Source organism: Aegilops tauschii, chromosome 2, assembly GCF_002575655.3.
Source record: "Aegilops tauschii subsp. strangulata cultivar AL8/78 chromosome 2, Aet v6.0, whole genome shotgun sequence".
In the NCBI taxonomy this organism is placed as follows: Eukaryota; Viridiplantae; Streptophyta; class Magnoliopsida; order Poales; family Poaceae; genus Aegilops; species Aegilops tauschii.
In genome coordinates this window covers 472,935,871-472,949,517 of record NC_053036.3, presented here as the reverse complement: position 1 = coordinate 472,949,517, position 13,647 = coordinate 472,935,871, and the positions used below count along the sequence as shown (strand labels likewise).

Below are 13,647 nucleotides of genomic sequence, written 5' to 3'. Positions count from 1 at the left end.
GGAACCGCGCGTCCTTCACAATGGTTCTGTGGTTACTCTCGGAAAAACAATGGTTAGAGCGGATTTGGGACCAACTAGAGACGTACAAACATTATTTATATAACCTGGTTTGGGACAAAAGTAACAACAAGGCCTATTAGCTCAGCTGGTTAGAGCGTCGTGCTAATAACGCGAAGGTCACAGGTTCGAGACCTGTATGGGCCAACTCTTTTTATGCACGGTCATCTGTGCCAAAAATAATAGTTTTTTTTTTGCAAATAGAAAAAGTAGGTTTTGTATAGACGTTGATAATCAAGATTTTTGAAGTTGCAGTTTATTTTCTTGCGTCCCGACACATGAGGAATTGCAGTGAAGGTGGTACAAAAAATGATTTTTATGCATGGTCATCTGTGCCAAAAATAATAGTTTTTTTTTTGCAAATAGAAAAAGTAGGTTTTGTATAGACGTTGATAATCAAGATTTTTGAAGTTGCAGTTTATTTTCTTGCGTCCCGACACATGAGGAATTGCAGTGAAGGTGGTACAAAAAATGATTTTTATGCATGGTCATCTGTGCCAAAAATAATAGTTTTTTTTTTGCAAATAGAAAAAGTAGGTTTTGTATAGACGTTGATAATCAAGATTTTTGAAGTTGCAGTTTATTTTCTTGCGTCCCGACACATGAGGAATTGCAGTGAAGGTGGTACAAAAAATGATTTCTTAAAGACACATGAGGAAGACTGTCTAAGGCAATGATCCAGCGTCTGCTATTTCTCAGGGAGCATTAGTCTGGTACAAAGAATCGAAATCCATTACAAGCTGCATTAGTCTGGTACAAAGAATCGAAATCCATGACAAGCTAAATATAGTTCAGTAGAAAACATCAAATTTAGTACAAAGAGCATATGTCCACTACATCAAATTTAGTACAAAGAGCATATGTCCACTACAATGCTGATGAATATTTCACTCATACAAAAGGTGACATACATATATACTTTTTTACAAAGGGATATTGCCTAACCCATACTAAAATAGCTATGTGCATGATTTGGGAAATCAGCAAGAGAAGGCAAGTATCAGCAACGATATGAACCCAGCACATCGAGTATCCATCCATAAAAATATGCAAAAGGATTAACCAGTAAACACCAACAAAATGGTATCTCTTTCAGGAGCAGCAACAAAATGGTATCTCTTTCAGGAGCAGCAGGGCAAATGGGATACAAGAAAGCCACATCGCAAGATATTAGTCCTGCATCATACAAACATTACAATTAGATAATTATGATGAAATATCTTAGAACTTTGCTTAGCAAATGGAAACATTAAGCTCCTTGATACAATGATAGGTAAACCTTTACTGGGTGCCTAACTATTCAATGATAAGTAAACCTCTACTGGGTGCCTAATCAAATAGTTAATGTTAACCATTGTTTAAGATAAGATGCTTAAGGTAAACCCGCAAGCCTCCTTCAATGAAGACATGCAAAAAGATTAACTTGTGACCACAACAACTAATTCAGCACAAAGAGATTAGATTTCAAAAACGTATATTAAAAAACACCATAAACAATTACAACTTGATAAGCACAGCCTACAGTACTAAAAAATGTATCCGCAAAAAAAAATACAGTACTAAAAAATGAGGAAATCAAGTTGAGATCAGAGAGAGGGAGAGAGAGAGCAACCGGGTGGCTGGGTGATGGTGCCCTCCTCCTGATGGAACGACAATGATATATGCGTCTTCCCAGGGAAAAGCTCCTCCCCGGTGCACAGTAGGTGGGCCAACGAGGCGGACGACAACGAGCTCGCCCAACCCTAGGTTAGGGGCGAGGGAAATGGGCTTGACGGCGCGGGAATTGGGGCAGCACTGGTGTGGCTGCGCACACCAATGAGGAACACGAGAGGGTCCGAGAAGCGAAGAAGGCGGCGAGGGTCCGAGCTCGCGAGGGTTGGGAGTCGGTGAAGGTCACAGGTTCGAGACCTGTATGGGCCAACTCTTTTTATGCACGGTCATCTGTGCCAAAAATAATATATTTTTTTGCAAATAGAAAAAGTAGGTTTTGTATAGAAGTTGATAATCAAGATTTTTGAAGTTGCAGTTTATTTTCTTGCGTCCCGAAGAATCACCAAAATCATTTGTTCGCAAAATTTTCTTACGGTGATCACAACAAAAAATGTCAAAAACAATTATAAATTTTGGGAATATGCTTGTGCCCTATGACTCAAATTCCTGCCATGGCCATGAATACTAGATGGAAACTGCGGCTTGCCGCACCCCGCACCCCTGCCGGATGCGGTTGTATCCAAGCTGGTAATAAAGGTATCAAATCAAAGATGCAAGAACAACATCAGGATGCAACAATCCAATGGGCATTTTCATCAAAATTAAAACAACTCAAAGCGAGCCATGTAAACAACTCAAAGCAGTCCAACCTTATGTCCGACCAAACGTTGTATTCGTAATTGCAATGAAGGTGGGAAAAAAGATATAGGTAGAGCGGCGCCAAATAGATACAAAAGGAAAAATTGAGCCACTGATCCAGCATTAGAATTTCTCAAAGACACATGAGGAATTGCAATGAAGGTGGTACAAAAAATGATTTCTCAAAGACACATGAGGAAGACTGTCTAAGGCAATGATCCAGCGTCTGCTATTTCTCAGGGAGCATTAGTCTGGTACAAAGAATCAAAATCCATTACAAGCTGCATTAGTTTGGTACAAAGAATCGAAATCCATTACAAGCTAAATATAGTTCAGTAGAAAACATCAAATTTAGTACAAAGAGCATATGTCCACTACATCAAATTTAGTACAAAGAGCATATGTCCACTACAATGCTGATGAATATTTCACTCATACAAAAGGTGACATACATATATACTTTTTTACAAAGGGATATTGCCTAACCCATACTAAAATAGCTATGTGCATGATTTGGGAAATCAGCAAGAGAAGGCAAGTATCAGCAACGATATGAACCCAGCACATCGAGTATCCATCCATAAAAATATGCAAAAGGATTAACCAGTAAACACTAACAAAATGGTATCTCTTTCAGGAGCAGCAGGGCAAATGGGATACAAGAAAGCCACATCGCAAGATATTAGTCCTGCATCATAAAAGCATTACAATTAGATAATTATGATGGAATATCTCAAAACTTTGCTTAGCAAATGGAAACAGTAAGCTCCTTGATACAATGATAGGTAAACCTCTACTGGGTGCCTAACTATTCAATGATAGGTAAACCTCTACTGGGTGCCTAACCGAATAGTTAATGTTGACCATTGTTTAAGATAAGATGCTTAAGGTAAACCCGCAAGCCTCCTTCAGTGAAGACATGCAAAAAGATTAACTTGTGATCACAACAACTAATTCAGCACAAAGAGATTAGATTTCAGAAACGTATATTAAAAAAACACCATAAACAATTGCAACTTGATAAGCACAGCCTACAGTACTAAAAAATGTATTCGCAAAAAAAATACAGTACTAAAAAATGAGGAAATCAAGTTGAGATCAGAGAGAGGGAGAGAGAGAGCAACCAAGTGGCTGGGTGATGGTGCCCTCCTCCTGATGGAACGACAATGATATATGCGTCTTCCCAAGGAAAAGCTCCTCCCCGGTGCACAGTAGGTGGGCCAACGAGGCGGACGACAACGAGCTTGCCCAACCCTAGGTTAGGGGCGAGGGAAATGGGCTTGACGGCGCGGGAGTTGGGGCAGCACTGGTGTGGCTGCGCACACCAATGAGGAACACGAGAGGGTCCGAGAAGCGAAGAAGGCGGCGAGGGTCCGAGCTCGCGAGGGTTGGGAGTCGCCGGATGCTGCCATGCCCCCCTTTCTAGCAGCCCGCTGCACCGATGGAATCAGGAGATAGCGCTGGTAGGACTAGGGTTCCTACCGACTCTACTCCTTAGGTTATAAGGGCAGAACAGCGGAGGTTGAGGGCGAGGACGCAAGCTCCGGCGCGTCGGCGCCGTCGCGAGGAAGGAGGAGGGCGGCGGCGGTTAGGGCTGGAGGCGGCTAGGGTTTCGGCTCCTCTGGGAGCCGGGCAATAGGGATAGAAAATATCTTTATTGCTTGATTCCGAAAAGAGTCTTACAGCCTATATTTATAACCTAGATAACTTGCATAATAATTAACCTAAGATAACTTGTGGGCCAAGCCCCTAACTACTGCCCGGTGGGCCTCCTCCGGTTATAAGCTAAACCGGTCATAACATCTCTCCCCGCCTGCGCAAACAACTCGTCCTCGAGCTGAAAGTCTGGATAGTGTTGGCGGAAGTCGTCACGCTGCTCCCAAGTAGCCTCCTCCTCCGGAAGGCCTGCCCACTGGATCAGAACGAACCACACCCCGCGACGGAGCTGCGCCCGCAACACCTTCTCCGGCTCCGGAAGAAGACGTCCGTCGGCGGTCGGAGGAAGCGCGGGTGGAGCGGCCGGTGGCTCTCCACGAAAAGGCTTGAGCAGCCCCACATGGAAAACGTCGTGGATGCGAGCACCGGCTGGAAGCTGAAGGCGATAGGCCACCTGCCCAATGCGCTCCAAGACGGTGAACGGCCCGGCGTAGCGAGGGCCGAGCTTGCGCTTCGCGCGCGGGTCTAGTGACTGCGTAGAGCGGTGGAGAAGACGCAGCCACACCCAATCACCCACCGCGAACTCCGCCTCGCGATGGTTGCCGTCGTAGTAATGCTTGGCTAGCTGCTGGGCCTGGAGGAGACGCTGACGGACCTCAGCAAGCATCTCGTCACGAGTGCGAATAAGCTCGCCCGCGGCCTCTGTCCGCGCCATCGCCGGGTCCACCGGCAAGATAGGCGGCAACGGCCGACCGTAGACCACCTCAAATGGTGTAGCACGCAGGGCGGAGTGATAGGAGGTGTTGTAGCAGTACTCCGCCCACGCGAGCCAATCCACCCAAGCCCGAGGGCGATCTCCTGTAACACAGCGCAAATACATGGCAATCACCTTGTTAACCACCTCTGATGGGCCGTCCGTCTGTGGGTGGAAGGCCGTGCTCAGGCGGAGCTTGACGCCCACCATCCTGAAGAGGTCGCGCCAAACATGGCCTGTGACACCGGGTCCCGATCACTGACGATCGAAGAGGGGAACCCGTGAAGACGAACGATCCCCTCGAAGAAGGCACGGGCCACGGACACGGCGGTATACGGATGCCCCAGCGCGATGAAGTGAGCATACTTGGAGAAGCGGTCGACCACAGTGAGAATGACGGATTTGCCGTCCACCTTGGGAAGGCCCTCGATGAAGTCCATGGAGATATCTGCCCAGACCTGAGATGGCATGTCCAAAGGCTGAAGCAGACCAGCCGGCCGTAATGTCTCCGTCTTGTTGCGCTGGCATGTCATGCAAGATCGCACCCAGTCACAGACCAAGGCGCGATCACCAGGAATGTAGAAGTCGACGCGTAGACAATGGAGGGTTTTCTGCACACCCTCATGACCAGCCGAGTGGGCCAGCAATAGGACCTGGTGACGGTGATCATCATGTGCCGGAACAAAGACGCGGTGCCCATGGAGGAGCAGGCCGTCAGTGAAGCGCCAAGGCTCCTCCAGGTCGCCGGCAGCTAGCTGCTGCCGAAGGAGGACCGTGTCTTCAGCGGTCGCCGTCGCCCGGTGAATCTCGGCGAAGAGGCCGAAGGTGGGCCCGGAGCGGATGCACAGCGCCGTCCCCTTGGAGGCGCCGTCGGTGGAGTCGAGGTCGGCATCGCGGCGCGACAAGGCGTCAGCCACGGTATTAAGACGACCCGGGCGATACTCGACGGAGAAGTCGAAGCCAAAGAGCTTGCTAATCCACTGGTGCTGCGGCACGGTCGAGAGCCTCTGGTCCAGCAAGAACTTGAGACTGTAGTGGTCCGTGCAAATCTGGAAAGACCGGCCCCACAGATAGGGCCGCCAATGGCGCACGGCCTGCACCAAGCCAATGAGCTCCCGCTCGTACGCCGCGAGCTTAAGATGGCGCGGAGCGAAGGGCCGGCTGAAGAAGGCGAGAGGACCATCGCCCTGATGAAGCACGGCGCCGAACCCCGCACCCGAGGCGTCATAGTCCACCACGAAGGGGCGGTCAAAATCCGGCATCTGAAGAACGGGCCCCGTCATGAGGGCCCCCTTGAGGGCCTCGAAGGCCGCTGTCGCCTCCTCGTCCCAGGCGAAGGCGTCGTGGTGCAGCAACCGCGTGAGTGGCGACGCAATGAGGCCGAACTCCCGGATGAACTTCCGGTAGTATTCGGCGAGGCCGAGAAAACCGCGAAGAGCCCGCGGTGAGTGCGGCGTCGGCCAGGCTGCGACGGCCGCCACCTTGTCGGCGTCCATAGCCACCCCGTCGGCCGAGATGACATGGCCGAGGTAGGCGACGGAAGGCGTACCGAACGAGCACTTCGAGCGCTTAAGATGAAGATGGTGCGCCCGAAGCTCGTTGAAGATGATGGCGACGTGCTGGAGGTGCTCTGCCCAAGAGGCGTTGTAGATCAGAATATCATCAAAGAAAACGAGCACAAACCAACGTAAGTAGGGCCAGAGGACATCGTTCATCAGGGCCTGGAAGGTCGCCGGGGCGTTGGTGAGGCCAAAGGGCATTACCAAGAACTCGAAAAGTGGCCATGGTGAGTCCGAAACGCCGTCTTGGCGATGTCATCTGGGTGCATGCGCACCTGGTGGTACCCCGACCGGAGATCAAGCTTGGTGAAGAAGCGCGCCCCGTGTAGCTCATCCAGGAGCTCATCAACCACCGGAATAGGGAACTTATCCTTAGGCGTAACAGCATTAAGGGCACTGTAGTCAATGCAGAAACGCCACGTGCCGTCCGACTTGCGGACAAGAAGCACTGGCGCGGTAAACGGCGAGGTGGAGATACGGATGATGCATGCCGCGAGCATAAGCGCACACTGCCGCTCCAACTCGTCCTTCTGCAGCTGCGGGTAGTGGTAAGGATGCACCGCCACCGGCGCAGAGCCCGGCAAGAGATGTATACAGTGATCATATGCCCGGGCAGGCGGAAGACCCTGTGGCTCGGTGAAGAGGTCGTCGTGCTGATGCAGAAGGTTCTCCAAGAGCGGATGCTCGGCCTCGGAGGTGGCCGCGGCCAGCTGAAGCTGAGGTGGTGCGGGCGTGGCGCCCCCAACGCCGTCCCACCGAATGCGGCGGCCCAGGCGGCAGAAAGTCATCGTCAGCGCGTCGAAGTCCCAAAGAATGGGACCGAGGGTCCGCAGGAAGTCGACGCCAAGGATGAAGTCGAAGCATCCCAAGTCGATGCCCGCACAGGTGATGGAGAAGTGTCCCCGCCGATGGTGATGGGGACGTCCCATGCGAGTCCATGACACCGGAGGCGATCGCCGTTGGACACCGTGACCTGAAGTTGCTCCCCGCCCGTCGGCTGAAGCGCTAAGCGACGCATGGTAGCCTCGGGCAGGAACTTATGGGTGGAGCCTGTATCCACCAAGGCCACCAAGATCTCGCTGTGGATCATCACCGGCAAGAGCATGGTCCGCTCGTCACGGATCCCGGCGAGCGCGTGGAGAGAGACTACAAGGGTCGTCGCCGGGGCAGCCGCGGGTGCGCCCTCAGCCGCCGCTGGGGGTGGTAGTGCCGTGGCCTCATCGGCCAAAGCGTCCTCCTCGATGAAGTCGACCGTCTCCAAGTAGAAGAGGCGCAGGCACACATGGGTCGGCGTATAGGGCTCGTCACAGTTAAAGCAAAGGCCCTGTCGCCGCCGCTCCATCTGCTCCGCCGGAGAGAGACGCCGAAAGGGGCGCGTCATGGCCGAGGTAGTGGGCGCCGGTGTGGCCGGGGGTGGCCGGCCTGGTGCAGGTGGCGGGCGGCTGGTCTGCCGGCCTCCTTGGGCCCGGGCAGCCGGCAGCATGGCCTGGGCGCGAGCCTCGAATGCCCGGGCGTAATACATGGCCATCTGGAGATCCTGAGGGCCGCGAAGCTCCACGTCGACGCAAATGTGATCCGGGAGGCCACCAACAAAGAGGTCGGCGCGCTGCTGCGCCGTCACGCCCGACGCATGGCACGCCAAGGCCTGGAAGCGGTCGGCGAAGTCCTGCACCGTAGAGGTGAAGGGAAGGCGGCCGAGCTCGGACAGGCGGCTCCCGCGAACCGGGGGCCCAAAACGGAGGAGGCAGAGCTCGCGGAAGCGCTCCCAAGTAGGCATGGCACCCTCGTCCTACTCGAGAGCGTAGTACCACGTCTGTGCTGCGTCGCGGAGGTGATAAGAGGCAAGCCGGGTCCGCTCCGAAGCGAGTGTGCGCTACCCGCAAAAGAACTGGTCGCACTGGTTGAGCCAGTTGAGGGGGTCCTCCGCGCCGTCATAAGTGGCGAAGTCGATCTTGGCGAACCGCGGCGGTGCCTGGGAGGGAACACCGTGTCGAGCTGGCTCGGAGGTGCGGAGCAGCGAGGCGGGTGGCGCCTGGTCGGAGTACTCCGGGTATGGACCGGCGGAACCAGATGCCCCCCCGAACTGCAGGAACGGAGTCGGCTGTTCGGGGCCGTGGTGTAGACCGGCGAAGGCGAAGACCCAGCCGCCCACGTTGGAAGTGGCGACGGGGAGGGCGGAAACCGGACCTGATGAATCGGGAGGCCGGTCGGCGAGGGTGCCCCCGAGCTAGGCAGGGGCGGCGCCGGTGGTTGTAGCGTCGGTGGCGGGGGGTGGGCAGGGGCGTCGGTGGCCGCGGGGGAGGGTGACTGCAAGTACCACAGAGGGGCCGCGGCCTGCGTGGTCCCGCCGGGGTGTCCCTCCTGGAACGGCGGCAGCGGCTGCCCGGTGCAAGTCGGCGCAGAGAACGGCTGCAGTGGTCCGGTGGCCGCCGCCTGCGGCATCTGCTGTAGCGGCCAGGGGCCCGATGACGGCGTCGGCGCCAAGGGCCAGAGGGGTGCCGCGGCAGCCGGAGGGCCGCCCGGTGGAGCCGCCTGGAACGGCAGCATCAGAGGGGCGCCGTACGGGGAGACGCCTTAGGGTGGCCACGGCGTGTGGCCGTAGGCGACAACGGGCGCCGTCGGCAGGGGCATGTAGGGCCCGGCCACGTACTGCTGCTGCTACAAGTGGAGGCTCTGGACGGCGGTGACGAGGTCCCGCAGGGTGGCCGTGACCTGCTCCGGTGTGAAGACGGCGGACGGCGGTGGCGCAGAGGGAACCAGGGATGGCGGCGCGGGCGGGGCCGCGGTGGAGACGTGGCCCGCCAGCGTGGTTGTCCCGGTGGTGGACGTCATCGGCGCATTGAGGGGTGGCGCCGTCGTCATCGGCGCGTTGAGGGGCAGCGCCATCGTCATCGGCGCGGTGGAGCCGCTGGAAAGCGCCGGCGGTGGTGGTGGCAGCGACATGATCGGAACTTGGTCTCTGATTACCAAATTGGTAGGACTAGGGTTCCTACCGACTCTACTCCTTAGGTTATAAGGGCAGAACAGCGGAGGTTGAGGGCGAGGACGCGAGCTCCGGCGCGTCGGCGCTTTCGCGAGGAAGGAGGAGGGCGGCGGCGGTTAGGGCTGGAAGCGGCTAGGGTTCCGGCTCCTCTGGGAGCTGGGCAATAGGGATAGAAAATATCTTTATTGCTTGATTCCGAAAAGAGTTACAGCTTATATTTATAACCTAGATAACTTGCATAATAATTAACCTAAGATAACTTGTGGGCCAAGCCCCTAACTACTGCCCGGTGGGCCTCCTCCGGTTATAAGCTAAATCGGTCATAACAAGCGCACATCTTAATCAGGAAAGGCAGACAGAAACGAAGCCAACAGAAGCTGAATAAAGTAACAGAAGGAACCAATCCCTTGTCGGTACCCAGCAGATATGGTTCAATTTTCTTTCAACTAAAATACATATGCAAAGGTGAGTCTGGTTACCTTGCATTGAATTAACAGCAATGAATTTTGCTTCCGGTTGAAACACAAACACGAACATAATTAGTGCAAGTTCAGTACATGATTCAATTCTTTTCAGAAAACAGTATATGCGAAGGTGAGTATGGCTATCTTGCAGGAATTTAACAGGAATATTTTTTGCTTCCCATTAATATACAAACACGAACATGCACTACTTACAAAAAAAGAGAATATGGAATCAAATATCAGTTACCAAAAAAAAGCTTCCCACTGGAACACAAACATGAACATATTCAGCGCAAGTTCAGTACATATTCAATTTTGTCGCAAAAATATATGCAAAGGTGAGTCTGGTTATTTTTCAGTACTTGAACAGAAATACAGGCTCAGTTGGCAAATGCTCAAAGCCTGCAGGCTACAGATAAAACACTATCTGAACAAATTATGCAGCAACATATAATTTACCATGATAGTATACAATGTTTTTTTCTATCATAGGATCCTATGGAAAAGGAAAACTAACTCAAAATCAAAAAAGAAACATTAGCCTAAACGAACTCAAAATTTAAGCAAGAATTTTCATATTGTAAGAAAATGATCAAAAGAAAAATGGCACATAATCAAGATGACATAATTCAAGCTAACCATCATACTTCGGAAAAAAGCATATAGGTGTGGATAGTAATCTGACATTGAAAAATTTGAGTATAGATGTTCACTTTGCTGAATAAAAAAAACATACACATGGGTATTTATGTATAACTTCCAAATCAATACGAAGCAAAAAAATCCAAGTTCAATCACTATTATGTATTGGTTCAACAACTGAGCTCACACGAGTACAACAATTTCAAGAACACACATACATCTCCCTAAACAGGGAGACGGGCAAAAAGAACTTAAAAATCAAGCCATAACTATCGCGCGGAGTTGCTTAAAGTAATGGTTGCAGATAGTAACAAAATAGGATTGTAGAAATCACCTTTAAGAGTTTCAGCAGCATCACACATGCGAATGATCTGTTATCAACACTGTCTAGTCATGTGCAATGTAAAACTTTAATGCATCAAACAACACGAAAGGATAAAAATGGCAAGCAACACGAGTCATAAGGACAGATCAACTACCTCAGCGTCCAGAAAGACCAAGTCGGTGTGCTTTATGGGCCCAACATTAGTGGCCCCACGATGCTGCCACATTCGCGCGACGAAAACACGAACCGTGACAGTGCTAATTCCCGGGACAAGTTCAGCCAAAGTAGTGATCGACATCTGCAGCAAAGTCGCAACAAAAGTACATCACAAGAGAAGGCAAAATGTCCGAAAGATCTAAAACATGGTACATACGGATAGCAGAAAGATCATCATAATGTAAAATAACACAGTAATAAAATGCAATAGAAAAAGACCTTAGATCTAAGGAATCCTATATCCTACAACTCACCCGCAAAAAAAGATAGGCTACGAAAGCTTTCCAGTAAAAACACATTGCAATCCTATTAGTAGTAGACTCAACGAAGCATCAATACATTTAATTTGTCAGATTTTATATAATTCTAATCGATGGTGGTAATTTTGCTGCACGACTCAACTAATACAAATACATCTCAAATACATAGCAACCTCACACAAATCGAAGCTACAAAAGCATACGCTTTGCGGACTTATGACTGATATGGTTGCAAACGTCAACAAGTACATTATCTAAAGATTGGTGCTTGAACACTGACCTTTGTGGGAGTAGGGAGCAGGGAACTCTGGAACTCGCAATTCAGCCTTTGCGATTAGAAAGCTAGCTCAACTCGTTAGACCCCTATCTGGCCTCCCAAAGTATAACCAGAAACCAACCAATGAACCAAACACGCACACACAACGCTTGAGTCACTACCCATGGCGCCTCATAATTTTCCTCTTGTTTTCTTCTTGCTGACTTGATCGATCTTTTCTTACTAACAACATGAATAGTTCTTCCCCATTACTTCCTTTGTTCCTCAATCTTGTTAGCAGGTGTCGGCGTTCTGGGAACGGGGGTCCCCAGACTTGCCTGCCTGCGGCCCACAGCGAGGCTAAGCCAGCAGGCCGTACGGCCCATCTTCATCAACAAGGCATCCAAGACCCTCGTGAGGGTCCAAGCCTCACGAGGCGGACGATGCAAGACCTCCTCTGGAGTGGCCGAGCCAGGCAGGCTCACGAGGAGCGGAGATATCAAGGCGGGGCAAACCTCACGAGGCTCTCGTGACGTGAGGCATGACAAACGGCACCAGGCGGGCGCCAGGCGGGCGCCAGCGCGCGCAGCGTCCTTATTTCCTCTTTGGTGCTAAGGAGGCCAGCGCAGGCGAAGAGTACCGAGGCATCAGGCAAAGGTTTCTATATTGGTGCGACGAGACCAAGACCAGGAGGACGGCAAGACGGAGGTCATCGTGGAGCCCAAGACGGCGTCACCACCAGAGCTTTTCGCAGGCGAAGACCGCTTTTGTCAGGATAGCTTGTACTAGCTGTCCCCCTTCAAATTTGCCCGCCGTTGTTGGCTCCCTTCCCGCTCGATATTTGGGAAGAGGACCATGGCCTCTATAAATAGGTCTAGCCACCATAGTAGGAAGCAACGGATTCGGATCATCCTCAGCTACACAAGAACAAGAACACCTCAACCTCGGGAGGCTGTTCTTCCCTTGTACTGTTCATCATCAGCCCAAGAGGCAATCCACCACCACCACACTGGAGTAGGGTATTACACCACAACGGTGGCCCGAACCAGTATAAACCTCGTGTCTTTCTGTGTTGCGAGTTCGTCGAGTTCGTCCGCGAGATCTTAGCGAGCTAGGGCGTAGATCGGTAGGGGGGAAAAGCTTCGCGCGCACCCCAGTGTTTAAACCTTAAGGGTTTGCCGGAACCCCACATCCGACATTTGGCGTGCCAGGTAGGGGTGCGCCGTAGCTTCCCTTCCATCAGTTCGTCGCTCCGTCGCTCCATCGTCTTCATGGCGGACGCTCGCCATGCTCGAGCTGAGCGTCGGGCTGCCCTCACCGCCCGCGTCGCTCAGACGGCTCCCGTTGGCGGGCCACCTCGTCGTTCTCCGTCCCCCGCCGCCAACGCTGCCACCGGCCTGGCGGGGAACGAGCAGCAGGCATCCTCACTCCATCCTTCGGTGCGGCAGGACGGCCACACCGCTACTCCATCACTGACCCCTGCCGGTTCTTCGTCCCACGCGCACCGCGCTCCCATGGAGGCACGGGCCGCGCTCCTTGCGGCGAACGAGCTCCTGCGCTACCGCCCCGTCGACGACCTCTACGAGGAGTGACTCGATCGCGTCGCCGAGCTCATCCGTGCCGCAGGGGGCTCTTCGACGCCGTCCCACTCTCTGCCTCCCCCTCAACCAGCCACGGGCGACGGGGCTCATGGCGTGCCTCCACCACCTCAGCCCCAAGACGAAGCCTTGGCACCAAGGCGCGCGGCTCCGCGCCGTGATCCACCATGCCCGGCGCCCGCGCGCGAAGAGAGAAGCTGCCAAGAAATGCCGCGGCCGCGAGAAGCTGCACCTGCGCTCCCCGCGCCACCTCGTCAAGACCGCGCACCGCCCGCAGCGGCGCAGCGCGGACCTCGTCAAGACCAAGCTCCACCTCCGAAGTGGGCCCCGGCAACCACGGCTGGCTGCCGCGCCTTCACCCCCAAGCTGCGTAGCGTCGCCTGGCCAGGCAAGTTCAAGCCGGACCTGCCTCCTTGCTATGACGGCACCGCCGACCCCGCGGAGTTCCTGCAACTCTATGAATTGAGCATCGAAGCGGCCAACAGCGACGAAAAAGTCATGGCAAACTGGTTTCCCATGGCTCTCAAG

The 13,647-nt window shown here is 52.9% G+C and overlaps 1 protein-coding gene, 1 non-coding gene and 1 pseudogene across 2 annotated transcripts; 1 reads left to right on the top strand and 2 right to left on the bottom strand.

Moving 5' to 3' along the window:
• The first annotated feature begins 130 nt into the window (after nt 1-130).
• Nucleotides 131-204, top strand: TRNAI-AAU (transfer RNA isoleucine (anticodon AAU)). Its single transcript has one exon. It is a non-coding gene; the product is annotated as a tRNA-Ile (tRNA).
• Nucleotides 205-4,159: 3,955 nt separating this feature from the next.
• LOC141041137 (uncharacterized) lies at nt 4,160-4,777 on the bottom strand. Its single transcript, XM_073507248.1, has one exon. It carries the CDS (start codon nt 4,775-4,777, stop codon nt 4,160-4,162), a length of 618 nt encoding a protein of 205 aa, XP_073363349.1.
• Nucleotides 4,778-7,165: 2,388 nt separating this feature from the next.
• LOC141041136 (uncharacterized) lies at nt 7,166-8,817 on the bottom strand (annotated as a pseudogene).
• Nucleotides 8,818-13,647: the final 4,830 nt, after the last annotated feature.

Coding starts and splice junctions, on each gene's coding strand:
- LOC141041137 (XM_073507248.1), bottom strand. CDS start 4,777: ATGGCGCGGACAGAGGCCGCGGGCGAGCTTATTCGCACTCGTGACGAG.